The 27,472-nt window shown below is 42.0% G+C and overlaps 1 protein-coding gene and 1 long non-coding RNA gene across 7 annotated transcripts; one reads left to right on the forward strand and one right to left on the reverse strand.

The window, feature by feature from the left end:
• Positions 1 to 395: 395 nt before the first annotated feature.
• Positions 396 to 27,003, forward strand: LOC135181406 (uncharacterized). Of its 6 annotated transcripts, none has more exons than XR_010304848.1 (6): positions 396 to 526; positions 7,239 to 7,324; positions 7,547 to 7,627; positions 9,066 to 9,231; positions 10,997 to 11,142; positions 17,983 to 19,638. It is a non-coding gene; the product is annotated as an uncharacterized LOC135181406 (long non-coding RNA). The 6 variants fall into 6 exon arrangements; XR_010304851.1 differs by lacking the exons at positions 396 to 526; positions 17,983 to 19,638 and adding exons at positions 5,547 to 5,635; positions 25,701 to 27,003; XR_010304847.1 differs by lacking the exon at positions 396 to 526 and adding an exon at positions 5,547 to 5,635.
• On the reverse strand, positions 8,861 to 27,074 carry LOC135181403 (carbonic anhydrase 13-like). Its single transcript, XM_064154572.1, has 7 exons — positions 26,998 to 27,074; positions 22,648 to 22,845; positions 19,120 to 19,238; positions 16,068 to 16,163; positions 14,324 to 14,386; positions 13,220 to 13,375; positions 8,861 to 11,078 (listed from the first exon to the last, which is right to left on the reverse strand). The coding sequence occupies exons 1-7, from the start codon at positions 27,026 to 27,028 to the stop codon at positions 10,965 to 10,967; spliced, it is 777 nt and encodes a 258-aa protein (XP_064010642.1). The 5' UTR covers positions 27,029 to 27,074; the 3' UTR covers positions 8,861 to 10,964.
• Between the last annotated feature and the right edge of the window lie 398 nt (positions 27,075 to 27,472).

Here is a 27,472-nt window from a genome sequence, read left to right on the forward strand (position 1 = left end):
ATTGCTTTATTATTGCACTATTTCCTGACAATGTCTGTACAATATGCTAAATATCCCTCTGTGGCCTTATCAAGATAAGTGTTTCCTCTTACAATACTGTCTTCTGCAATTGAAATATTTTCATGAGCCTTTCCAAAGGTGTTTGAATGAAAACCTTTCAAGGCAAGGCCAGTTAGGTACTTTTTTTTTTTTTAAATAAAAAGAAAACATGCATGCAGAAATTAATTGGGTACTATGAAGGCCCTTCAGGCTTGCTCAAGGTGTTATTAATTGGGCTAATCAATGGGCAAGAGACAGAAATTAAGTACAAATAGTTTGGCATAAAATGTGATGTTTAAAACAAAGTTGAATTTCTCCTCAGGCATTGCTTTTTACTTCCATAGAAGAGATGCCCAAAGAGATGCTTTCACACGAGGAGACCCTTTACACTGAGGGTGACCGAGCACTGGAAGAGGCTGCCCAGAGACATAGCGGAGTGGAGACTTTCAAAACTCACCTGCGTGTGTTCCTGTGTGGTCTGCCCTAGGTAATGCTGCTTTGGTGGGTGGGTTGGACTCTATGATCTCTGGAGGTCTTTCTCAACCCATAGCATCCTGTGGTTCTGAGATACTTATCAAACAGCTATTTTTTTTCACATAGATGATACCACAGTGGTACCAGTGGTAACCAGTTCTGGGCCCCCCCAGTTCAAGAGGGACATAGAACTGCTCGAGAGAGTCCAGCACACAGCCACAAAGATGATTAAGGGAATGGAACATCTCTCTTATGGGGAGAGACTGAGGAAGCTGGGTCTCTTTAGATTGGAGAAGAGGAGACTGAGGGGTGACTTCGTTAATATTTATAAATAAGTAAAGGGTGAGTGCCAGGAGGATGGAGCCAAGCTCTTCTCAATGATGCCAAAAGACATCCCATGCCCCAGTGGCAATGGGTGGAATCTGAGGCATAGGAAGTTTCATGTAAACATGAGGAGGAATTTTTTACCCTGTGAGGGTGACAGAACACTGGAACAGGATGCCCAGAGGAGTTGTGGAGTTTCCCTCTATGCAGATACTAAAAATCTGCCTGGACACATTCCTGTGTGATCTGGTATAGGTGGTCCTGCTCTGACAGGGAGGTTGGACTGGATGATCTTTCAAGGTCTATTGCAGCCCCTGACATTCTCTGATTCTGTGTGATTCTGTGATTCAGTACCTGAAAGTTTCTGTGATAGCTGGATATAGAGGTGAAGCATTCTGATGTGGCTGTTCCTTCCAACACTTTTGTAGCAGCATAAATTCTGACTCATCACTGCATTAATTCAATATTATGAACCTTTTTTTTTTTAATAGAAAGTTAGTTGTGAAGCATAACAATATGATAGTGCAAAGACAAATATATCACTTCCCCCCGTGCCCCACTTAGCAGGAAGGAAAGGGGGAAAAGGGAAAAGGGAAGGGGGAAAAGGGAAAGGGGAAAAGAAAAGAAAGGAGAAAAATAAAATGAAAAACTTGCTGCAAAATTCCCATCAGGATAAATGGTGTGCTACTGCCAATGTTACAGTTTCCTTACATGGCTTATCCAAGGGTTTCTGCCTTAGCACAGAACTTAAATAAAACACATTTACTTTTTGACTGCTTAAGCCATTAAGTCTGAGGTAACTGAGAAAAAAACACTTTAAAATCAGCATAAAAACTATGAAATACATAAACTAAATTGTGCCATAAAGTTCACATGGTGCAGCTAGAGCCAAATCAGCTTAAAGACTATGTGTCTTGGAAAAATACACCTGTGGGATTGTGTTCATGACAGGACACTATACTGTGAATAATTTTGTTAGGGGTTATTTGTTGCAGCACAAAGGTTCAAGGTTACCTTCAGAAAGGTGCTGAAGGAGCCAAGTGACAAAAAGGCTAACTGCTCCCCTGACAGACCAAGTGCCCTTCATCTGCAAGGCATCTTGGTGGCTTCCAGCAGATGAGGAATGTTGGTGCTGCTGTGGGGAGCTGGCCTGCCAGGATCTGTGAAGCCTGAGAGGATGCAGGCCCAAGCTGTGCCATTTTGGGAGCAGTGATGGCAGCAGTTTCTGTTCCTGCAACCTGAAACGAGCACTTCCCTCACCACCAAAGTATCAGCACCTGGTGATCCCCTTTTAGAGAGCTGTTATGTTCACTTCCTATTTTGTCTGTGGGGAGCCACAGCTCACATTTGGATAAATCCATGAAGCTGAGAGGCTGGGACATCTTATCCTGGCTACTCACTGCATCAGGCAATGGGTAGCCTCTGTTTGATTTTCTTATAAATACACACACACTCCAGGTGCAATTTTAAGTGTGGGCTGGGGAAAACCCCAGGCTTCTCTCTCTCTTCCCACCCTGGCCTTCATTCCTCTCAATTTCATGCTGCAGCTCTTGGCACGTGTCACCCAGAGGGGTGATGGCTGCTGGAGTGACGCCTCAGGTAACCAGATACAGCAGGGCAGGGGGCACCACATGCCTGACAAGGCACTGCCAAAGAGCATGACCAAGGGACATGGCTCTGTGTGACCCACATCAGGCCCTGCATGAGCCCACTGGCCTCTGGACTCACCCCCTTGTAAGCAAGCACTGACTTCATCAGCCTCAGGTAAAATAATTTCCTAAGCAGCAATTTTGGACTTCTGGTCACAAAAATGTGGGTCTGCAGAGGAATCCTGGTTTTTTTGGGACACCACAAATCTGGTTTGTAGCCTGCTCTTATTCTGACTGAAATTTGCAGCAAACTGCCTGTTGACTGAAGCTGAACAGAATAAATCAGAGAATGAGGCTGAAAGATTGGAAAGAGGTAGTTTCTGGCTTGACAAAACCTAATGTAATAAAGCCTCATGTCTCTCTGGGACATTTGGTTGGCAGAGCAATGTATTAACAACTCATGAACTGCCAGTACTCCTGCCCTACTATAAACTGGCTCCTTCATCTGAGAGGGTGTTAATCATGAGAGGGCTAAGAGCTGGAGTAACCTGGTCATCTGCACCACCTCTTGGAACTGGACTGCTTCCTCATGATAAGGAGACACTAAGCCCAGCACATCAACTGCGTGCTGTCAGGAAACGTTTAGATTTACCCTTGAAAAAGGTGTTAAGGCAGATTTGGAAGTAGTGGCACAAAAAACTGTCAACAACTGATGCAATAGGACCACTCTTATCTTACTGGGAGGTTGCCTGCGAGGAAAAGCAAGGAGGGGGTTATCCACAGCCACTTCTCTTTAAGTGATCTGGTTATCTGGTTTCCCTGTATTCCTCTAGAGGAGGCCATACGTGCACCTCCCACTCCTTCCCTCACCAAATGGTGTGCTTTTCCACTGATTTACCCTGTTGTGAAGTGTGGTCAGATATTCTTTTACAGAACCATTACTTGCTAATTGTCTTCACGGAGCCATACAGATTGTCTCTGCAATGGCAATAGACTTTGGAGGCATGGTCCAGAGGAGCCATCATGTCTTGTGCCTGTGAAAATGCACATATGGAAAAGGAATGCCTGAAACAGTCACACCCCAACTATTCAGGGTGTTTTCAGCCCTTGAACAAGTCCTGTAGTGTTAACATTAAGCAGGATTTTAACAGGCTGCCAGATAACACATTTTGAATTTCCATTATATATATACCACAGCAAAGTTTGTAACATAGATTCTTCTGTTATTTGATCCTGGGAGAGAAAGGCTCCAGGGAAAGCCTCCAGACAGCTTTAGATAATTATTGCAAAGGAAAGCTCTGCAGAGCTACAGAATTGTTTCCTATTTCACTCATTGTACCCTGCTTCTGGCCTCCTAGGTTTCCCTGGTATGAACATTAGTGACCTATCCTGTGATCCTTCAGCTCTCTTTCCAAATATTTATTGTATGCATATTTCTTTCTTCAAGTGACATTTTAACTCATTCGAGTGTACCTGATTGACCTGCCAGCCTCCCAGTCTTGGACCAGTTGAGCTATAAGGGCAAACATTGACTCAAGTTTGCGAAGTGGGGACATTGCTAGAGTCAATTGGGAATGTGCTGTCTGCAAGCTCCCAATTTATTACAAGGTCAGGTCTTTACATATTTTCACTTTCACTCCCACATCCTAATGGCCCTTAGATTTTGTCTCTTTGCTGATCACAGAATCACAGAACATTAGAGGTGATAGCAATGAGACTGAAACTAGTCTACAACTACCTGAAGGGAGGCTGTAGCCAGGTGGGGATTGGTCTCTTCTGCCAGGCAAGCAGCAACAGAACAAGGGGACACAGTCTCAAGTTGTGCTGGGGGAGGTCTAGGCTGGATGTTAGGAGGAAATTGTTGCCAGAGAGAGTGATTGGCATTGGAATGGGCTGCCCAGGGAGGTGATGGAGTCACCATCCCTGGAGGTGTTCAGGAAAAGCCTGGATGAGGCACTTAGTGCCATGGTCTAGATGACTGGATAGGGCTGGGTGCTAGCTTGGACTGGCTGATCTTGGAGGTCTCTTCCAACCTGGTTGATTCTATGATTCTATGATAAATAAGTAACTACCTAGCCATTCATTTGGTTAGTGGTTTTATACTTTGGCTGGGTAGATTTTTCCCTGCTGACCAAGAAAGGCGACTCTCAGTGCCAGTAAAAAGCAACAGCTAATATTTCTACTGTGCCTACCAATGCATGAATGCAAAGCACTAGAAGTACATCTTAGCAGTCCAAGACCTGCACACTGAACAGCTGACCCAGTGCCCAGACTGGGGTAATCACTGACTCTGAAGTGGCTGAATGTAGCCTTAAGCCATAACAGGAAAGGACGTCTAGTACAGACATACAAGCAACAATGTGTAAAGCACAACTAAACAGCAATACTTGCTGTTCAGAAAAATGAAATGGACCTTCCGCTCTTTCAATACAAAGTAGCTCAGTCAGTCAGGTTTTCCTCTTGCATGAATTACTGCGTGCAGACACGAGAGAAAATCCTTTAACTCTTTTTTTTTTGTAAATCTCAACCTGTTTTAGCAGAAGCTTAACACAAGTGACTCTATAAATACCCGTGAACACATTGCCGTGATGTAACACACCCATGCCAGTCACTAGGGAAAAGTGATACAGTGATGAGACTTCTGTATTATTTAAGCAGTATCACACCTGACCAGTCTGTATTCCCACGGGCTGTTCAGCTCTGATATCCTGGATCTTTCCACTCCACTTGTTGATGGCCATGCTGTAGGGCTAGATTACTAAATTGCTTCCTGATGGCCACAACCGGAGGTGGAGACAGTGTAAGTTGCATATACCCTTTCTACACTGACACTGAGGGTGAAATCTTTCCCTATCAGTAAAAATTATGGTTATCCAGTAAATGAAAAAGAAAATAAAAGTGGAGAGGAATAAAACCAAATCAAACCAAACCAAGCAAGATAGAAAACAACAGTTTGGTAGTGCTGGTGTTGCTAGAACAGAGTTGAAATCCAGCCATGGGCTGCAGACCATTAACAGTTGTGTGTCAGCCAGCACAGCTGATTCCAGTTGGCTACAGGTGTACCCAAACCCTGAACATCACACTCAGTGTAAAGGGGGAAGTTTGCTGAGAAGAGTCTCTTGCCTGGAGTGTCCTGCTTGGATTCTTTCTGCTCCTCTACTTTTTCCTGCTCTTGAGGACTATCTTGTTCTGTGTAGATTTTGGGCTGAGTATAGCTTTATATAATTTATATTGACTTTAGTATCAGTTTGGTTATTTCATTAACTCTGTTTTCATTTCAGCCTCTGGGTTGAAAAGACCTCTGTGTCTTTTCTCATTTTTGCAAGCCCCTTTCTCTGCTGGGGTGGGGTTGCTGGGTGATAAAACACCTTCTAGATTTTAGCCCTGGATATAGCTAAATGTAGACACACTCATTTACTTGCTTGACAAGACATACTTGCTTGTGTGAAGCAAGAAGCCTGCCTTGAGTTTTAGCAGTGATGTTTACCTATGTCATAACTGAGAGAGACAGGCAAGCATTCTCTGGTAACTCATATATACCATGAGGTGAGGTGAGCTGAGAGTGGTGCCACATCTGAAGTGAGCTTACTGTCAGCAAACCAGAGCAGAAATTGGTTTTCAGTAACTGGACAGATTTTCTATATGGTTTTTTTACTACGCCCTTTGCAAAAAACCTGCTCACCTACACTCAGCTGCATTTGCTGCATGTGTGAGTTTGTCCTTGCACAAAGCTTGTTCCCAGAGCTTCAGTAGGCACAGACTGACCTGCCAGCCTCATTCTGCCCAGGGGCTTTCTATATGCTCAGAGAATTCCAGCTAAGCCAGCACGTACTAAAGCTGCTACAGAGCCTGCTTGCTAGCACTGTGGTGGCCATGCACAGTTCAGGCTCCCTGTACATCAATGGCTTGACTTTTTTTTCCATGCCTCAGCAAACTTCCAGCTAGAAGAAAAGCTCACCTTGCTCCTCCTGTGGTGATCATTTCTGGCATCTGGCTTTTTGCCATTTGTGGAGCTATGTGATTGGAACTGCTCATGGGAAACAGGAGCATCTACATGCACGGATTCCCCTAAATAAGATCTTTTGCATTTGAATGTCTTTTGTTATATATCTGACAGTGATCTTTCTTTGCTTTTTAATCATGATCTACTTTCTTTTTTTCTTTCTAGAAAGGGAGTAAGCCACCATTAACAGTACACTCTTAATATCTGAGTTATGTCATATACTCTTCTTCCACAGGCTGAGACTTCAGGACACTGTGGGTGTTATTTAGGCTAAGTCAGTGTGAAGGCGATACCCAGATCATTGCCTTATTTACAGTGACATCTACCGGCAAAGGCAATCTGAAAAGAATCTCTTTTGTTTTTTTTTTTTCTATTGGAAGGTTTCTTTCAGTGTTTGTTCTCCTATCTCTGGCATTTTTCTTCATCTTCTTCACAACTCCTCACCTTCACAAAAGATACATTTCCTCTCTCTGTTGCATGCAGCTTTATGATTCACATCTGAAAAAGGAAATTGTCAGCAGCATCTACAAATCACTCAAAATTATTATGTACTCCAGAATGTGGATGAGATTTGAAAAAATAGAAGTGACATCAGCTCTGTGAAGTGCAGGCAGAGAGTCTTTGTTTTCACATGACAATCTAGTACTCTCCTATTAGAGACACTGCCATGTCCTCAAATTCTACTCCACAAGAGAAGCCAACACAGATCACACATGCAAATGTTTCACCAAAGTGAAACCTTGGCCTGAATGATGAACAGGTGACAGAAATAAGGAGCAGAATGTTAATTTAGAATCATTTTTTTTAAGCACTTTAGGATTACCTGCCATCTGGTGAAGACAGCAGATACCCAGAAAAGGCCACCTATCCTGAATAAGCACTTCATCAAGAAAAGGTATGGCAATAACTGTATTCAAGACATTAAGTCACAGGCCAAATAGCTGATAGACTAAATCCATGCAAGCAAGTTTCTTAAAGATGCAGCAGATATTTATTTCTGTTACTTTATTCAGAGGCATATTATACTTATTTTTTTCAGTAAAGATTTTTTAAAAGTGGATTATTTGGAAGACTTCTGTTTGTGTATGTGTGTAATTAAGTCCTTGAATTCTTTTAGGTTCCAGTTCATGTCTGGAAGGCAGCAAAGTCCTGACTCCTGAAGCAACAGAAAGACAAATATCTGAAGGAGAAAGTACAGGTATGCAACAAGTGGGTGTTTGGCAGCAGACATCTGCCTGCTTTTAAGCCCATTGTGCTCAAAAAGGATATGGCTATTTCCCATTTTTTTTCCCTTGACATAAATTCCCAGCTGTGTTAAACTTTGTCTTTGCAACATGAAAGACATCATGAGCGTGAGTGGGAAAGGCTATAAACATAGCAGAACACATTGCTTAACTCTTGTGCCAAACCCAGCAGAGCTGACCCCATGGCTCTACCATAGTTTGTTTAATTCTGGGGAGTCTATGGGTGACCAACCAGCCACATCCAATTCCTGACTGCTCCTATTTTCAGCAAATGCCCTATATGCACTTTGGTCATTGAGCATTTCTTTCTTCTTAGTATCAAGGGCCTAAATCCACACATTTGGTGTCTAAAACTACCTGAAGGGAGGCTGCAGCCAGGTGGGGACTGGTCTCTCCTGCCAGGCAACCAGCAACAGAACAAGGGGACACAGTCTCAAGTTGGGCCAGTGGAGGTGTAGGCTGGATGTTAGGAGGAAGTTCTTCACAGAGAGAGTGATTTGCCATTGGAATGGGCTGCCCAGGGAGGTGGTGGAGTTGCCATCTCTGGAGGTGTTCAAGAAAAGCCTGGATGAGGCACTTAGTGTCATGGTCTAGATGACTGGATAGGGCTGGGTGATAGGCTGGACTGGATGGTCTTGGGGGTTTCTTCCAACCTGGCTGATTCTATGAAATGTGTCAGAAGGTAACTGGCTGGTCAAAAAGACCTGAGGAGAGGATGTATTTTAGCCTTGTTTGCTCATAAAGCCCACACTTGAGATTTAAATCCCTGGGAGCATACCATGTAGTTTGGTTGAGACTCAGTGCAGCTAGGACATACAGCAAGTTAGTGACTGAGGATGCAACCAAATGCTCAGTACTGAAACTAGGTCCATACTCTCTCCTTAAGAGTTGCAGCAGCAGGTGGATAACCTGAGAAGATGTTCCCAGAGGATTATTTTGCATAACTCTATAAAAATAGTTCCAAAAAGTGCTGTGAGATAATTTATGTACAACTGACTGCACATCTTACCACTGCCAAAGAGAGATCATTTGGAACGTAAAAAAGATGCCTAATACTATGCTGTCCGATGACAGATTTCAAACAAGGAGTGGCAATACTTTTCCAAACCTAGAGCAGCAGGTGCTAGTTATAAAACTGCAGCCTCCCTGTAAAACTCTAATCTCTTCATCAGAAAATACAAGACACATTCATAATTATTTTTTTTATTATTACTTTGCAAAAATCCTTATAAATATCAAAGCATTGGATCAAGTCCATTGTTGTCAGTATCTAAAGAACACGTAAAACTTTTGTTCCTGATATGAAGCAGTAGCCTTGTTGTTTTCTCATCTGAGGCAAACAAACTTCATAACCCTCCTGCAATTTTAAAACATTTGCTTCTTGTTTTGCAGGTACTGGAATGACAGGGAAACATCAGATCCAACACTAAGTCTAAAAATAGTGTGAAAACACACAACACGCTCTCGCCCTCTCCATGCGCACGTTCCAGACGTCCTCATTCAGAAAGAACCAAGCTGAGGTCCTTTCAGCTGCATTCTCCTCACAGTGCCACAAAAGGTAAGGTGGCTTCGATTTTTTTCCCTTTGGTTAGTACTAGTATCTGCTACAGCTGCCAAATGCCTTTCATTTCTCCCATGGTCTATTTGTGTTTCTTTCCTTCAGAAGGCATTGAGAGGCCCTGCAGAAATAATAGCTGTATCCTGGGCAAGAGAAAACAAACAAATAAATCCATCTATCTTAAGCTAAGCTAAAATATCTAATTTACTCAGTTATAAGAAGGTATCTGAAGTCAGTCCTGATTGTGATTTCCCTCATGATTGTACATCTAAGATCGAAATGCCTGTTGAGATTAAAAGGCACAGGCTATAAGACCTACAAAAACCCAAATTCATGGATAGCACTTGCAGAAGATGAGTTGGTCAGAAGTATTACAGAGACTGGTGGTAGTTTCTGCCCATGAAACTCTTATCTGCCTCTTTCTGGTATTGCTGGTTTTCACTATGTAGTTCTCACTGTCTGAGGGTAAATCTAGTCCTATTCTAAGCTACATCCTATGTCAAGTTAATTAAAAGAAATCTGGCATAAACCAAACAATTATATTCAGTAACAAAAGCTCCTGAGAGAGACACAAGCTCAAGTCAATTCATAAAGACAGATATTTCCACACATTGCTATTGAGACATGATCTTTCTTTAAATATTGACTTGATTCCGATATCTTTGGTTTGTTCTAATTGCTATTTTTGGTCTCGGAATGTAAGTGCAACTACCCAAGTTCAGCTATGACAGCCAGTACCTGAGAAACAGTGCACACCTGAGTAGTGCTGCACTCCACTGCAAGGTGTGAGCGTGCACCATGTAAGTGTGAGACAGTCTGGAGCAACAGCTTTAGCCCTGCCTCTAGATTTTAAGTGGAGTCAGATGATACATAGAGAGTTACAGTCCCCAATTACTCACTGACTGTAATACACTGGATTTAGAAGGGGCCAGATGATACATGGATAGATTGTTACAATCCCTTACTGCTCACCAACTGCAGCAGACTGGACTTTAAGAACAGTTCCCCCTATTCCCTTCCACCTTGCAGGTTTCAGGTTACAGGACAGCTTCATCACTACATGTGGTGGGCTTCAGGAATATCTTAATCCACCTGACATGGCCCTGCAATGTACAAACTCCTTACTATTTCCCTTAAAAAAAAAAAATTAAAAACTGATCAGTACATCTACTATGAAGCAGTCGAAACTACAGGCTTATATAAATGTCTACTTACTCAAATGCTGTCAGTCATTGCTGTTGTTTGCAGGAAGGTAAGCACAGTATTACAGAAGTCAGCAATGTAAGTATAATAGCCTTGAAATATTTAAATTTGTTTGAGAATTGCTTTGTCAAGTCTTATAGAGAAGCTAAAGGTTATGTTAGAGACCAGAAGAATAATCCCAGAACACCCTTTCCTGATGTTAATATCAGAGATCTTGCTCAGTAACTTGGTGGCAAATTCTGGACGACAACTTCACCACATCCTCACAATGAGCACTGCCCTCTGTGCATGCGATGCCAACACCTCAATGCTTCCAAAGCAAGGCACTCAAACACAGTCAGACCTGTTTAGCGTTGATGAACCTGCAATAACTCAGGACATGTTTGTCCATGAGAAATGACTGCATGGTAACCAGTAATTAAACAACAACTATTGCTTAAAACAACTAAAAAAAAAATCACAAAGTAGATGAACTATTAAAATGAATTTAGCCTTTGGTTTCAGGAGGAGACTACTCTGGCTGTATTCTTTTAATTCCTTCTGACTTCTCGTCCCTTTAAAGGCTGGGGAGGCCGGTAGTTTCTCAGCAAGCAGCAGGCGACCTCATCCTCAGCAGTGCTCAAGAGGCTGCGGAATTTGGCTAGCTGCAATCAAAAGAGACATAAGGTTCAGCAGAAAACCCTCATGCTCATCCTAAGGAAAAAGCAGGTAAGTAAATATTAAAGACATTTATCACCTTCTTTTTCCTTCACCACAAAGGGAAATGTATTTTTCTATGACGTGTGGGGAACGGCAATTTCATCATTTCTGTCCTTGCAAATGAAAAAGATCAGTACCGAGAAAATCTCACAGAATGTGTCAGAATGAAACTGTGCAGGAGGATGATTTGTTTCATATATTCACATTGTGTCTTCCATAACCTGATCTAAACTAGGACTCCTAAGGTTTTTTAGTTTGATTTTATAGTTTGGCGATTCTGAAATGTTTCATGTAAAAAATTTAAGATTCCTTTATGTGCAGCTATGTGTTGTCTTGTTCAGAGTATATTCCAAATTTACAGGGAATAGTAAGTATGGTGCTATAGGAAGCTTCTGTAGTTAATGTTTCACATATTAAACATGCACTCAAATCAGGAGAGTTTCCAAATTTTCCCTTGTGAAGACATTTAACGAGTTATTCATACCTCAGCTTCTCTGCATAAACTGATTTCAGCAGAACAGAGTTCTGAGTCTAAAGCTTGGGAACCTGAGTCTGATTTCCAACATAAAGTTTAGTATTCTGTCTAACTTCTAACATTTCCAATATTTGCACTTTTTTGTATACCACCATACTTCCCTTATAGGTTATCAAAGGTAGAAGAATGCAAAAATAGATCCATTATAATACAGCATTATGTTGTGTGGCACATTGCAACAAGTGCAAAAAACTTCAGTACTATCTTACTTCACCCCACTCTAAAGACCACATTTGTACATCAGGCTCCCTAAGAATTCTAAAAGCTTAAAACTGATTTGTAATTTCTTTCAACCTGAAAAGCACACCAAAGAGTAGGTAGTAAACTGTAAAGCCCCAAGAAATACAAACTTGTGGAATAAGATTAAGTGGAAAAATAGTATCAGTCATGGTTATGACTGAGCAGTAACAGTGGGCACTACTGGAGAAAAAAAGCCCAAAAAACTTTGAACTGTATGCATGCTGATATTTATGAGTGTATAGCACATTTATGCTTGAATGGATGAGATATAGGTACAGTTTGTGAAAAAGAACTTGTAACAAATCACTGTATTTGACATTGCTTCTGACACCTCTGGACTTATTACACAAGAGTGCATGCAGTATTGCACATTTTAGAGTGTATTAATTATAGATTAGCCCAAATAAGAACCTTTTATCCTGAGCATTGGCTTGTCTTTGGGAAGTTGATATCTTAACATAGATGTTAAATCTTAGAGCCGTATGCATTACACTAAGTCTTACAAAGTCAGATTGAGGGGAGTGGGGAAGAGATACAGTTAAGAAAAATTAGTAACTTCAAATCAGTTATGGACAGAAGTTGAGGTCTCCTGACCAACAAGCATCCCATTCAGTGAACTATCTCAACATAGGGCACCAAGACTGAAGTCACCATTTCTGCTTAGTATGTGGCCTGGGGAATTGAATTATCTGAGGCAGCTCTACTATTGACCATGAATGAGATAAATGCTGTGGTACAACTAGTAAGGGTTACAGTGTGTCCAGAATATTGATTCTGCAGAAGACACACTTGGCAGCATCCAAGATGAGAAGCTGTTTGTCTCCAGTGGGAAAAACCCTTTATACCTAAGATGATCAGCCCACTGGGTGTCACTGTTACAGCTTCGGTATATAGCATGAAGCTTCATTTAACAAGAAATTCAGATTCATAGAATGGATGGGCTGGGGCTTTACAGATCATCTGGTTCCACCCCCCCCTGCCATGGACTGGGACATCTTCCACTAGATCAGGTTGCTGAATGCCTCGTCCAACCAGGAAGGCATCCATGACCTCCCTAGGCAACATATTCAGTGTTTCATCACCCTCACTGTAAAGAATTTCTTCCTAATATCTAAATCTGCTCCCCTCAATCTTAAATACATTCTCTCTTGTATCCCTACAAGACCTTGTATGTATAGATATACTTTGTCCTTCAGAAATTTGTTACATGTACAATGACAAGGTCTGCAAAATGTGTATTTTTGAGTGGCATTTACGGTTTCAGGTCTTACAGAAGTAACATTTCTATAGCAGTGAAAAATCAAAAAATACCTGTTCAGAACAAACACTTATGGGCTCTCTCAGAACAATCCAGATGACACTCTCAAGAAGAGGTGGAACAGTGAGAGAGCCAAAGTAAGTCCAGTAGTCTAGGGACTTGGGAAGCAGACAGCTAGGATCAAAGTTTGTGAATAGTGCTTTTCTACCCTGTAAAAAAAGAAAACAGGAGAAAAAAGGCAAAAAAAAAAAGCTCATTGTGATTATAAATTAACTATACATAGCATTTTATTTCTTAACCAAAGTCTTTCTAAAAAGAAAAGAGAAATCAAGACAATACTCTTTAAAGGCAAGAGGCCAGGATAAATGATGTCAAATGAGAAGGTGCTTGTTCCACTGTAGGCTGGGCTGGCAGCACTCTGGATGATCACAGCAGGTAAGCCAGTGCCCTTCTGATGAGACTGTACCTCTGCAACAGTTTTGCTGCTATCCTGCATGACAGCAGAACACCATCAAAGGTGTCACGTTAGCAAAGACTCTACAGTTAGTTACAAATAACTGTGAGATGGAAGTTGGAGGGAGAGATGAGATATTAGACTCTCAGTATGGTTTGTACAGGGCTGGAAAGTGTAACCTTACAGGTTACAGCCACCTGCTGCCCTCCACATTTACTTCTTCCAGGCCCATTGTTCAATAGTTCTCCCTCTTCTGGCTAGCAGGTCAGAAACACCTGTATGAAACAAGATGTTGTGAGTCTGGCTGATTTCTCTCATGCAAACAATAGCTGCTTTCTCACCCTGTACTTCTGCAGAACAGGGAGGGAAACCTTTTCCTCATTGTTTTCATAACTTGCCGTTAGTGTTCTTCCCATGCTATAATTCTCATGGCAACAGATTTGTCAGAGACTAGGTTCTGGGAGGAATTAGGCTTTTCCTCTGATCTCTTACTGCATACAAACTAAATTAATTTCACTGTCTGCTTCATTTTCAACTCTGTCTAACTAGAATGCTCCTAAACTCTCCCAAATCAGAGTTAGATATGGTTAGCACTGAAACTAGGGACCAGAAAACAGAAAAGTAAAGGGAGTAGAGGCCAGTTTACCAATAGAACCCCAAAGCAATCACCAGTATTAGCATTCTTTGAGGAACATTCACTCACCTTGATTCTGATGGTATCCAACTGGTCAGTAATCTTATTCAGCTGAGGGTTGCATTCACCAATCTATTAACACCAGAATTAAAAAATCAAATGTTTAAGCTCCAGAGGAAAAAAACGGCAAAACCAAAAATTAAGAAAGAAAATTACATAATGAAACTGTTTTATATAACTTCACTCAAATGACTGTGAAATTTAATGGATTTTGAGAGTATGAGCCTGTGGCTAGCTGCTTGATAGTACTGTTCATACACTCCTTCCCTGGCAATACTTCAGCTCCAAAAGACCCACAAACTTTACACTGCAGGGGAATGAATGTAAATTGTTTAAAGCAGTAAAAAAAGTCATTCTTATTTGTGTTACAAAATCCATTGAAACATTTTTTGAATCCTTACAATGTAAACTGGCAAGACAGAATTACTGGAACATAGAATCATAGAATCAACCATGTTGGAAGAGACCTCCAAGATCATCCAGTCCAACCTAGCACCCAGCCCTGTCCAGTCAACTAGACCATGGCACTAAGTGCCTCATCCAGTCTTTTCTTGAAGACCTCAAGGGATGGTGCCTCCACCACCTCCCTGGGCAGCCCATTCCAATGGGAAATGACTCTCTCTGTGAAGAACTTCCTCCTAGCTTCTTTCAATGTCTCTATGACTCTGCCAGCAGCAGTGCTGGCTGTGCTCAGGAAGCTGTGGCAGCTAGGCTAAAACTACAGATTTAACTAGGCCCTGTCCTTTGTCATGTGTGAAGTCTCCATCTGCTTCTTCAAACAGATGGCAATGAAGCTGCTGCAGGAGTTTAATTTTGTCATAAAGCAGATGAAAGGTAAAAAGATATATAAAAAGGAAATTCTCCAGTTTCTGTTTTGGAGGGGATTTTATTACTATTTTTCAGGAAAAAACTAGGATCTCAGAAACAAAATGTGCACAATTCATAGCTTCATAAAATATTTTACCCTTAAAGACCATCTAGTTTCAAGTCCTCTGACATGGTCAGGGACCATGTCCGCTAGATCAAGTCATTCAAGGCCTCATCTACCTTGAACACCTCCAAGGAGGGGGCAATCACAAGCTCCCTGGGTGGCCTGTTCCAGTATCTCACTACCTCCCTGTAAAGACTCTATTTCTAATATGCAGTCTAAATCTCCCCTCCTCAAGCTTCAATCCATTCCCTCTTGCCCTGTCGCTATAAGCCCTTGTCAAATAGTTTCTTCCTGGCTGTCTTGTAGGTCCCCTTCAGGTATTGGAAGGCTTCTATAATGTCTTCTCAGAGCCTTCTCCTCTTCTGGCTTAATAGCCCCAGCTCTCACAGTCTGTCCACACAGGGCAGGTGCACCAGATCTCTGATCATCTTTGTGGCCTTCCTCTGGACCTGCTCCAGCAGTTCCATGTCCCTCAACATCAATGCATTTGAATAAATCAGAATGCTCTCCTAAAGAAACCTGTCAGTCAAGTACAAGTTATTTAGATCTATACAGGGGCAGAGCTAACCTCCACATCTTACGTTGTACAGGAGTACAGACTAGGCAAACTGAAGAGTCTCACTGTCTTGAAAATCTCTTTGTTGAAAACTGAAATTACCAGATTAAAATCACCTTCCAAGTAAACAGCATGAAGGAAACAGTATGAGTTGATGGCCACATAAAACAGGTGTCTCCTTTTCAATAATTATGCCAGCCATCACCATTATCCCTTTGAGTTCGTAATGCTGATTTATTAGGAGAGCTGAGGCAGTCTTTTCTTACCTGTAGAAAAACAGCCATGACTGCTAATCCATCTGACTGGCGAGCTGCCTCGACAAAACTGGAATACTTCTCTGAGTTCCAGTGGACCACATGAAGCTGAAAAGCAAGAGGCACAGACAGCATCAACTCTCGCTGAACTCAAATAGTCACAAATTAGTAATGAACTTTTACTGCTCTTAATACTCTACTCTTTTCCACTCAGAGCCATTCAGTGTTCTAATTTTTAATTGGTAAATATAGCAATATACAAATAGCCATTTCCAGTGGCTGGGGCTGTGCAAAATTTAGCAGCAATCCACACAGTACAGTGCCTGGCGAACTGCTACTGGGTTCCCAGATTTTAAGCAGAGAAGCTAAGACAAGCTATCCCCATAGTTATATAACTACAGCTTTTAAATCCATTTTTAGTACAGCTGATTTTAAAAAGTGATTGAAAATCATGAGAAAGGTATTAGTTTCTCCTCTTCTTCCTTAATCAAGCTTTCAGTAACATTAATCAGCCACATAAATAGCTAGAAAATAGGCAGAGGAATGCACATTAAACTTGCACTGACCTTTTCTCCCTCGTTTAGTTTAAGCTGAACACCAACATTTCATTTCTAAATGTAATTTTCTGTGATTGTCAGCAGTAAGGCACTTCCAAGCAGCTTGATTATCTCATGCTTGAGCATTTGCATTTCCAATGTGCATTATTCTGCAGCTGTCCTATGGTAGTTGCTTAAAGAGTTTAAAGATACTACCTAGCCAGGTGGTGAAAAAAAAGTCTGTGATGTTTATCCCCATACCAACTCGGTCCCTTCTGCTAAGTCAGGTTTCCTAAATCCTGGCCATGCTCCACAGCAGGAGCTCCTGGTTGCTGGGAAGCTCCAAGACGCCACAGCCTTGAGCAATGGTCCAACTGCCAAACCGGAGAGAGCACAAAACACTCACACAGGGCTTAAGACCAAGTACTTCACAAACATTAATTACTCTTGCAAATCCTCAATGGATTAGTAAATTTTATTACCCGTAGTTTTTAGATAAGGAAAGAGAGGCTCAGAAGCAGGGCATGGAATTGGCTTTTCTAAAATGGGTGACTATCTTTTCAGACTTTGACTTTTACTCTTTAGCAGTGCTGAAAAGCACCTGCACTGAGTGACTTCAATTGGTATGACCTCTTGAAAAAAAAAAGAGGCTTCCTTTTGGAACTCAACACTTCAAAAACCTCTAAAGTAAGAGAAATTTAGGACAGCTGGAAGTTGCTTTGAAGATTTTATACGGGGAGCAATGTAGCTGTACAGCTGAAATAAGGATCTAGGGGTGTGAAGATTTTAACATTTTGATCTCAATTCATGCCTAGGCTCTGAGTTTCAATTTTGCACATCTGTAGAATGGAGCTCTCAGTTAGCATCGCAGAATATAATTACTGTTTGTTAAGCACTTGGGCTCTAAAGTGCCGAAACATTAGTTCCAGCAGGAAAGGAATCTCACTGATTTGTTACACATGTATGCTCATGATGAAACACATGCTGGCTTACAGCTTCAGAAATCCTTGAAGGAAAGTTGCTAAGACTATTATAAGTTCAAGCATTCTCAGGTGCAGTATCCTGGAGCTCACAGTGCCTGTGCCACTCACTATTTTAAGTCCACAACAGCTACATTGAATAACTTTTAAACAGTTACATTTTTACATACAGAAAAAGGAAACAGATACTCAGTCAGAATTGACTTTTATTGTAGATTTTTAAAAGAGCAAAAAACAACAAAGAACAAAGAGAAAATTCCCACAACTAAATAAAACCCACTCCCACGCTCCCTCTTAGCTTTGCCAACCCGCCCCAAACCAACTTCCCCCCAAAGAAACCAAAACCCCCAAACAGCTGTGAAACACTTTGGGTACAGCCCCGTTCTCAACGGCTTGTGACTTCTCTTTAAGGAATATATCCCGTCTTACCACCGCTCTGTCAGCGCAGCTTGTGACGAGACCTTGAGCAGACCATACGTTGCCACAAAGAATGGAGTCGTGGATGCCTTCTGCTTCTGCTGGCTTTAAGGGGATGAACCTTGCATTCTTCTTTACCTGTACACTAATTCCTCCTTCAATCCAGTTGGTGCCTTTTCTTGAAATCTTACGCATCTTCCTTAGGAAGGTGAGCACTGAAACCATCTTCATGTCTCCTTTTGAGGTATTTTCTTTTTGTGTGAGCAGTGCTCAGAGGCCTTGATCTTAATTCTGGGTTTCTTATCCCAATGCCAAAGCGACATCTAGACAGCTTCTTGTGGAGAATTACTCGACCAACAGGTACTGGGAAGCTTTTTAGACTGGCTAGAAATTCAGACATATTTTCTCCTTCCATTTGGTTTCTTAGATGAGAAACATATATATATTTTCTCAGCTAGAAATTTGGGTTTGGTACTTAATGGTTTTAAAGCACCTTTATTAATTCTTTATATTCCATCTCACCTGGTTCCTGTGGAAAACATAAGCCTTTAAACACTGCAAATGTCACTTTACCCCCATTAGTGTTAGAAAAATGATTTCTTTCCTGACCACACTTACAGCATTTTCAGTCAAATCTGGTCACATCATTGTGCATACATTTTTCTTCTTTAGTATTATGTCTGTTATTTGTCCAATACCAAGTTTTTTTATACTTCTTTTTAACCCCAGAAAACTCTTCCACTGTCTGAAGTATGTGTGCAGCACTCCTAAGTCTTGCATTATCTTTACACTGCACAGGCCCCAAATCAAATAACTCTGTGTAACTGAAGCTGGCTTTGAAAATATTCTCCAAAGAAGAGACAGTGAAAGACAGTCTAAAATAATTCTTGAACATTAATCTTGCTCTTATCAAGATCTTGTCGTCTGTACTCCTTTTTTAATCCTCTCCAAAGCTTTCAAATAGGTTCTCCTTTGAGAAAGGACCAAACATGCAACACATCAGGGAGATTGCTTGTCTTTCAATAAAATGAAGGGAGAATGAAAAGTGCCAAGAGGAGGAGCAACACAATTCTTACAATGGAAAACTAGTTATGAGTTTAGAGGTTCAGGTGACTCCATGTAAAGCCTTACCTCTGCTGCATACTTCATCCCATCCACTGCATGTTCAGACCCAGCTTCATCGTTGGATCCCCAATGGAAGTGAATCTGGCGCAGCCTGTAGGTTCCACTGAGAGGCCCCCCGGTCAGCACTGGAAATCCAAGCAGAGGAAAAGGCATCACTGCAGGAACAGGAGCTGCTATCCACATCTCTAACCTCACAGCAGACTTCTGTCTTCAGACAGTCTTCTACTTCTTCTCAAGTTGTCTTGGATGGCTTCCTGTTTCTTTTAAGTACTACAGGAACCCCCCACTTGTCCAGGATATGACCTTCAAATTTGCATTTGTGTGTAGATGAGTGGGTTATGGCCCACTAAAGGGTATGTTATCACGAGGTTCATCTTGCTGTGCTTTGGATATCTTAGAAGATGGGAAAATGTCTCTCTTTTCCCAGTGGTTTCCTCTCTTGAATATATTTAAAATAATCAGTGAGAAATTAAATTTAAAATACAGGGTTTGTGAAAAAAAAAATCATTGTTCTCTACAACTTCCTGAGGAGAGGAAGTGGAGAGGGAGATGGTGAGATCTTCTCTCCATGATATGTGGTGATGGCTCCAAGCTGTGCCAGGGGAGGTCTAGACTGGACATTAGGAAGCATATCTTTACTGAGGATGTTCAGACTTCTAGGGAAGATTCAATGCCCCAAGCTGGTCAACCCTGAAGTGGTCAGGCAGTTGAACTACATTACTGTTGTAGGTCCCCCTTCCAGCTGAAATAGTTTAATCTAGTCTAGTCATGTTAGCACATATGAGTGGGCTTTTCATTGTTTTGCTTTTGCAAGTCCTCATCTTTTGCTGATCAGAGTTCACACTAACTCACCTCTGCACAAGTGGTGTATTCACATTATGAATCATATTCACTGCAAAACTAACCACTCCACCTTCCCATCTCCATAGCTCCTCTGAGGGCTTGGGAGTTAGCCTGGCATGGTCCACTGGCTCATCATAGCATTTTTAATGGGAAAGGATTGGAGCTTTAATCGAATTGTTTTTAAATTAAGAGCACCGGAGAGGACAACAGTAATTTTATCTCTATTATAGGTTTAGTCCAAAACTTAAGCTTTTTTTTAGGAACAAAATACACTAAACAAAGATGAAAGAAGAATTTCTTCAGTTGCCTATCTGTGAGTACAAGTAGCCTGGCTAACGAAAAGGAACTGGGGATGTTTATCTCTGGGAGAAAAAAAATGTATATTAAAAAACCTCCTTAAAACATCACCTCAAAACCATGTTTTGACAGAGACTGTAAACCTAGTGAACAAAGGGGAAGGGGAAGAGGATGTGGCACTCCCAAACCAAATTCCTTCTTTCAAGGACTGAAAACTTGGGAGGCAAATGATCCCCAAAATGTGTAAAGACTGTGTTCTAACTATCTGAGGGAAAACAAATACATAGAAATACATCAGAGTTCAGTAAAATACTCATGATGAAAAATGTGGAAAGTGCCCCAAAGATATATTTGTGTCCCACCATACATTGTGGCAAAACCCTTCCGATCCAATTTAGGAAGGGATTAGTCAGGAACTATTTAAAGAATGTATCTCAAAGTTGAAAGAAGAGGTCTTTGAAACATCAGTGCATCAGTTTCAGACAATGAAGCTAATCAAATCCTGAAGAGGATAAAACAAATTACACAGCTACAGACTTGACAGCCCACTTTTAGTACTGGCTTAAGTGAAGAAATAGTTTATATGGGAGTCAGTTAACAAAGCATTAAAATATGTTAATGTGTTTAGTACTAATTAATTTGAATTTTAGCTCTATGTTTTGTTTTTTTATAAACTCAACACGTGGCAGGAGTGCTTACTTCACAGTGGTGCCCCAGAGGCCAAATTTTGGCCCTAGAAAATTCAGTATTTTTTTGATCAATGACCTGAAAGAAAACAAAAACATTACTGATAAAGTTTGTCAGTGACAAATGCCAGGGAAAACAGTGAATAAATCAGCTTATGGATACAGAAGAATCCTCTGATAAGTAAGACATGATAATGGCCGAAATGTAAAGCTGGGTATGTGGTCTGAAGCACCTAGTCCATATGTTGGTGATACAGAGTCTCCCAAAGGAGACTGGAGCTTACATTCATCAATAATCTCATGAACATCCATCAGTGCTTTGTTACAGCATGAACTACACCCTTGGAGATATGGCCCGAGGAAACCAGTAAGGAGAGGATCACATTGCCACTGCTTTGGTAATAGTGTAAGCCTACAGAAATAATATGTTGAGGCCCTGATACTTCATGGATGGAGTTAAGAAGCAGAAAAGGTTCTTGGTGGATTCACATACATGCTGCCTTAAAAAAAAAGGTACAGGAGTTTAAAGGCTAATTTGATCTAAGTCACATCAGAAATGAAGTGTGATTTTGGTTCTTTCTATTGTGAGGGTAATTAACAATTAGAACAACTTACCAAAGGCTGTGGTAGGTTCAACCATCGCTGGCAATTTTGAAATCAAGATTGTCTGTTTTTCTAAGAGATGTGCTTTAGTTCACCCACACCTAGCAGGTTGGAAGCGGAGATTAAGTCTGGGAAGTCCTGTGGCATCTGACACACGAGGCCAGATCAGATCACTGACAGTCAGGTGATGGCTTTCAGGCAACTTCAAGTGTTGCTCATATTGATGGGAAAAAGACTACCCAGGAAAAAGCATCATACGTGTCTCCCTCTTGCCATTATAAGCTAATGTGTCCTCAGGACTACTGGACAAGGTGTCCACAAATTAGTCCTTCTCTGAATCTGACCTTTGTGAAAGCATCATGCAGGCTTTTATACTCAGCTAAGCCTCACATAAGGACGAGTGGAATTTATTGCTTGAAGAATCTGCCCTCCTATCCTTACAAGGGAAGCTGTGCTAGCTTGCCTGCCATCCAAGGGAAGGTCTTAAAGATGAAGGCACCACTATTACAAAGACTATATTAAACCAGAGAAGTTCTAAATAAAAATTATTGCTTGCAAGAAGGAAAGCTACATAATTTAGGCAAGATTGGGATGATAACACTTTTCAGAGAAGAAGAAGGCTCACTTGGAATATATCTAATTTGCTTTGCATTGGCTCTTTCCTGACACAAGAAGTCCAGGTATGGATTGTAAAAAGGGGGAAAAAAGGTATAACCAAACCTGTGGCTAAAGTCAGGTAAGAGACTTGAGCGAGTCAGTTGGAATGAACCTGTAATGAGACACAAAGGATTCACCTGCAGTGAGAGAGAGAGCAGCATTTGAAAAGTTGTACACAACACCTGAGATCCTGTGAACACCATTCAAACTGGAGTGCTGGCACTATGCAGCTGGTTGAAGTGGATCAAACCATCATTGTGAAAAGGGAATCCTAGCACTTTCTCAGAAATACAACCTCAAAATCATGTCCAAATATGTTCCCACATTGTATCATGCTGAAAGGCAGGGGAGAGAAAGGAATCTCTCATCTGATGAGTCGTGCCCAGGCTGTATGTATTCTATTCAGGAAACAGTTGAAGAAAACAGAGTGGGAAGGAAAGGAACAAACCTGATTTGTTGACGGTGTCATCAAACTCAACGCTGGTGGAGTGCCCATTGTTAAGGATGATTTTAGCAGAAGCTGGATCATAACTGGGATTTAGAGGACGGAGGGAGGGGTCATACTTGGTTTCCTCAGTTTTGATATCGATGGGTGACTGACGGTCTCCATTAGCAACAGGAAAAACCTCATTCCAGTGGGCAGGCCCTGCAATGCATTGAAGAGGTGTAAACTGATAGCAGTGCTTTGCTTCATATGAAAAAATGCTCTGGTTGAATTGTTCGTTTGTATCTTCTAAATTCAGAAAGGGTGCATCAGGAAAAAAAGGGACCGAAATACTCTGCTGCTTTTGCTGTACTGCATTGCAACACCAGGTCTTGGACCCCCTTTATCTACCTTGCATAGTGTATCTAACTCTATTTGGTCTTTGAGCAAGGCCACATGGAGTAGGTAGATGATTAATTATTTGCAGATAGGACTCAACTATGGACAAGACAGATCCAATAAATGATCACTCAAAGCATTCTAGCAAGTATCTAGCAGGCACTGTCCCCCAATAAATTTTCAACATGCCATTTTTGCCTAATACGTCACATTGTGTCTCCAAGGATTGCCTTTTATCTCTCCCAAATACCTGCATTAAGGGTGTTTCAATGCCTTAGTTACTGGCTGCAAAAGACTTTCTACTGACTGTGTTGAAGAAGATGTGGAGATGTCAAACCAGACAAGAAGACCAAGTACCATGGACCATGGACTCTCCTGGGGCTTGATGACAGTGCCTGCAAGCTAAACATTGCTGCACAACTGATCACCTCCTTCAGGTGCATCAATTCTGCAAACCAGGTGTCACAACACAAGGAAGTCATCCTCTACCTGTAAAATTTACACAGGCACACATACATATGTAGTGCTGACAAAATCAGCAAACAACAGGGACTCTTAGAAAAGCACTGCACAAGGTTTCCTGTTTCTACCACCTCCTGCCAACAAATGAGAGTAGACCTTCCAGACACAGCTGCACCACCATTCACTAGAGTTAGCTAGAAATTAGAGCACTAAAGAAGTTGTTAATCAGTATTGGTGATCTCAAGTTAACCCTTCTCTCTCCGAGCTAAGCTAAAAGTCAGCTGAAAAGCATTGCCTCTGTAAATCAACAATGTGGATGTAAGAAAAATGGCATGCCATTCTCAGACAGTCAGACACACTTAACAGAAGTGTAAGGTGTCTGTTCTTACCTACTGAACATCAGAGAGGCCTCAGTAAGAATAGATGTGTCACTGATGAACCATATTTAAATAATAAACCACGTGGAAAGAGACTGTAGAAGGAAAATGGGAAAAAGCTGCTTGGAGAATGTGTTCCATCAGTTAAAGGTAGAAAACAATGTTTAGGATGGAAATGAGGGCAAGGTAAAGGAAAAGAGAAAAGTCTACAGGTCTAATGATCTTTCAGTATTGTAAAGAGCACAGCACTTGTTTTTCCTCCAGGCTCATGATTAAGAAGCATAATCAACTAAGAGAGACTGGGTATCGTAAAATCTTATATATGAGAATCAGAATCTAATCTTGTAAAATCTGCATCATTGGAAATCCTCATAAATCCCTATACTGAAGGTAACTGATCTCAGCCTAAGAATAAGCAAGTTGGTTTGGGTCTCTCAGGATGGCTTACACTTAAACACGAGACCAAAAAAAAGAAAAGTCACCCTGTGATTAATAGCTTAACATCAAAAGTTGTCAGCAGTCTGCTCTCCTCCAGCAGAAATTAACACAGCTCACAGACTCACAGGTGCTAAGACAGCCCAAGCACTAAATCAAGGAGGGATGTGCCCTCAAGCACTGTGGCAAAGATCCTGCACAGCCACCTGGGCAGAGTCTGATCGTCTTCTCAGCAGCACTAAGAACTGGAAGAGGAAAGGAGTAGCTTGTAAAGGGCAGCCTAAAATTTAAACCTCAGACAGAACAAAGGCAAGAGCCTTCAGTCCTGAGTTTGTTAAAAAGTCCCTTTGTTAATGGCTTCGCTAACTGAACTAGTTAAGGAAAGTGCTTCTGATGCACAAGATAAAAATCCTACTTGATTTAAAATGTAAAACTTTAATTCTTCTCTTTTCACAAATGACCATGAAAGTTTTTCAATAGTTTAATTGCACACAACTTAGCATCTGATACATAGTACCCTGTAGTTAGAGATGCACAGTTCTATTCGTAAGAAGCACCGTTCCATCATTTATACTTAACTGCTGTGATTTGTGATGCTTAGAAAAAGCTTATTGAGATTTAATTGTAATGTTTGTGGCAGTCTTTAATTGACTAAAGGCAAAACATAGTTATGTACTTACCTACTTGGTCCTATAGCTTTATCTCACAAATAAATATGGTTATTGTACGTTAATTATTATGAATTACTTACATTCCAAAATAATCTGTCAAAAAGAGGACCTGACCCAAGGCTCTGATTCTGTCATTATCTAATTATTCAACAATAATGTGCTTGTCCTTAGCTCAGATGGCTACAATCATGTTTTGCTATGGTGATTAAACACCTGTCAGTAACAAAAGACTGCCACAAACCTGACCTTTCAAATTTAATTGTCTGTGTAAGTCTGCCCATGTCCTTATACACATACATGTCATATATGCAGACATGCATGTGGAATACTTGACAGTTTACTTCATGCACACAGTGATTTATGTTGAAGTTATTATTGCCAAGGGGCAAATTACTTTTCTCTTGGCTTACAAAAAAAACAAAAATAACCAAAGAACAACAAGTGCTTTTATCACTGCAAGTAACAAATGCAGAACTCAGAGTAAATGCAGATGTCTTTTCAACTCTTCAGGAAGTCAACTTGAATATATGACTTCACTGTGCTTAATTAATTTCACTATGTGCTTGCCTTGGTTGCAAAAGTTAATCTTAATTTCAGGGAAACTATTTTCAGAGTCATGCAAGGCAACAACATTTTTCAAGAACTAGAGCAATCTGCTGCATCTGCTTCTCAGCCAAACAAGAAACAAGCAAAACCATTAAAAAAAAAATAAATCCACATCTCTCTCCTTTAGTTTCCTCTGAGATGCAGGGGCAAGGGGACGGACTGATGAAGAACTACCTACCCTGTAGCTGCTGGGGGCTCCAAGAAAGGAGAGAAAGACAAGCTCCACCTCAAATATGTTATCAGCCAGCAAACAAAGTTTTACTGGAGAAAAGGGGCCTCAAGCAAGATCCACTGTCACCCTGATACAAATTTCGGTGCCCTCCTTTTCCTAGAAGATGAGAATAGCAGAGGAGGAGGCGGGACAGGATAAGAGAGGAAAAGCGGACTTCTTATCTGGACAGTGCAGGTGAAGTCCACAGCACCCTTGGAAAACACACAGAGAAACACATGTGAAAAACACTCATTTACGTCTACAAGGGAGTGGTAGAGTAGGCTGCACAAGGGTAGATAACACGCCTTAATCATTGCAACATCGCTGCTATCCACCCAGTTTTTCAGGAAAAGTACATCTATCCGGAAAAGATGGAACAGAAGGGCCAGGGTAGGACTTGTGCAAATCATAGTCCAAACTCTCAGTAATAGCCTACATGATGCATACTCCTACAGGCAGTAGTACACGCAAATTTACAGGTCTCTCCTTTTACAACCATGGGGGTTTATTTCTCTGGGCATTATAACGAGAACAGGAGTGATGCCATTTATTTTATCAGAGCTGAGTCTCCAGTTACAAAAGCACTCTCGCTTCCACCCGCATAACTTGTGAGCCGGTCCGTGCGCAGGAGCAGCGTTTGCATCGCTTACAATGCAAAACAGAGGAAAGTCTTTAAGCCTGCTGATGAGCACATCTTGGGACTTCAAAGACCGACAAGATTAAGGAAAGCATGAAAAAAAAAATCCCAAAGCATCTCCTATGAGGTGCATAATTACACATTCAAATGTCCGGGGCTGGAACCTATTTCCCACCGGGTGCGAGGAGCAGCACGCAGCCAAAGCAGAGACGCACAGCTCACACAGTAGCTGCCGTCGGTGTGAGCGGCTAACACTCGATCCGCTCACAAGTGACCGGCTAGACAAGCAAACGGAATTCTAAAGACAGCGACCTAGCTCGGAGCCAGCCCTGGCCAAACTCGCGGGCGATGGAACACCTCTGTCAGCAGCCAGTCTGGCATCGCTCCCAGGAGAAACACGTTAGCTCTCACGTTGCGAAGCCGCGGCAACATTTCATCTCATTCAGCCTTCTCCCAGGCTGGGGAGCTGCCGAAGTCACCTGCAGGAGCTGCCCTCGGGGCTGCTCCTCAGGCCGCTGAGGGAGCGGCCGCCACGACGGCCCCTCGGCAAGCGCCCCTCTCAGCCGCCCGCCTTACCGTTGTGCTCCTCGTATCCCCAGTGCAGCATGGCTCTGATCTCCGGCTGGGATGGGACGGGACGGGACGGGCTGAGACTGGAGACACTACCGCGCCGTCACCGCTGCCCTCTTTGAAGGCGACGGGCGGCGACGCCCCGATTCTCGGGCGCCGATAAGAAGCCTGCAGGCAGCGCTCCGCGCCCGCCCATCCCGGCCCCATCCCTATCCCCTATCCCTGCCGGTCCTCGCCCCGATCCCTCCAGGTCGTCTCCCCCACACTTCCACCGTCGCTGGAAACGGCTCCAAGAGCGTTATAAAAGTGCGTCGCTCCTCCACCAGCTACCCTTTCGCGAGTGGTACGAGTTGCGCGGCAAGGGAAGACGGGGATAAATGCCTGCTCCTGGGACTATCCCCTTTGTCCCTTCCTGCCAGTTCCCCCCCTCACCAAAGTAGCACCGCCATCCCTGAAGATATTTAAAAGAGGGAAGAGATGT

This window comes from Pogoniulus pusillus, chromosome 14 (assembly GCF_015220805.1).
Source record: "Pogoniulus pusillus isolate bPogPus1 chromosome 14, bPogPus1.pri, whole genome shotgun sequence".
Classification (NCBI taxonomy): Eukaryota; Metazoa; Chordata; class Aves; order Piciformes; family Lybiidae; genus Pogoniulus; species Pogoniulus pusillus.

Bases quoted from the DNA above. Each gene is read 5' to 3' on its own strand.
- LOC135181403 (XM_064154572.1), bottom strand. From the start codon at position 27,028: ATGCTGCACTGGGGATACGAGGAGCACAACG. The intron at 14,387-16,067 runs GTAAGAAAAGAC...TGGTGTTAATAG, and splicing joins TCATGGCTGTTTTTCTACAG to ATTGGTGAATGCAACCCTCA. The intron at 11,079-13,219 runs GTATTTTTTGAT...TTTTGATTGCAG, and splicing joins TAAGTGTTTGTTCTGAACAG to CTAGCCAAATTCCGCAGCCT.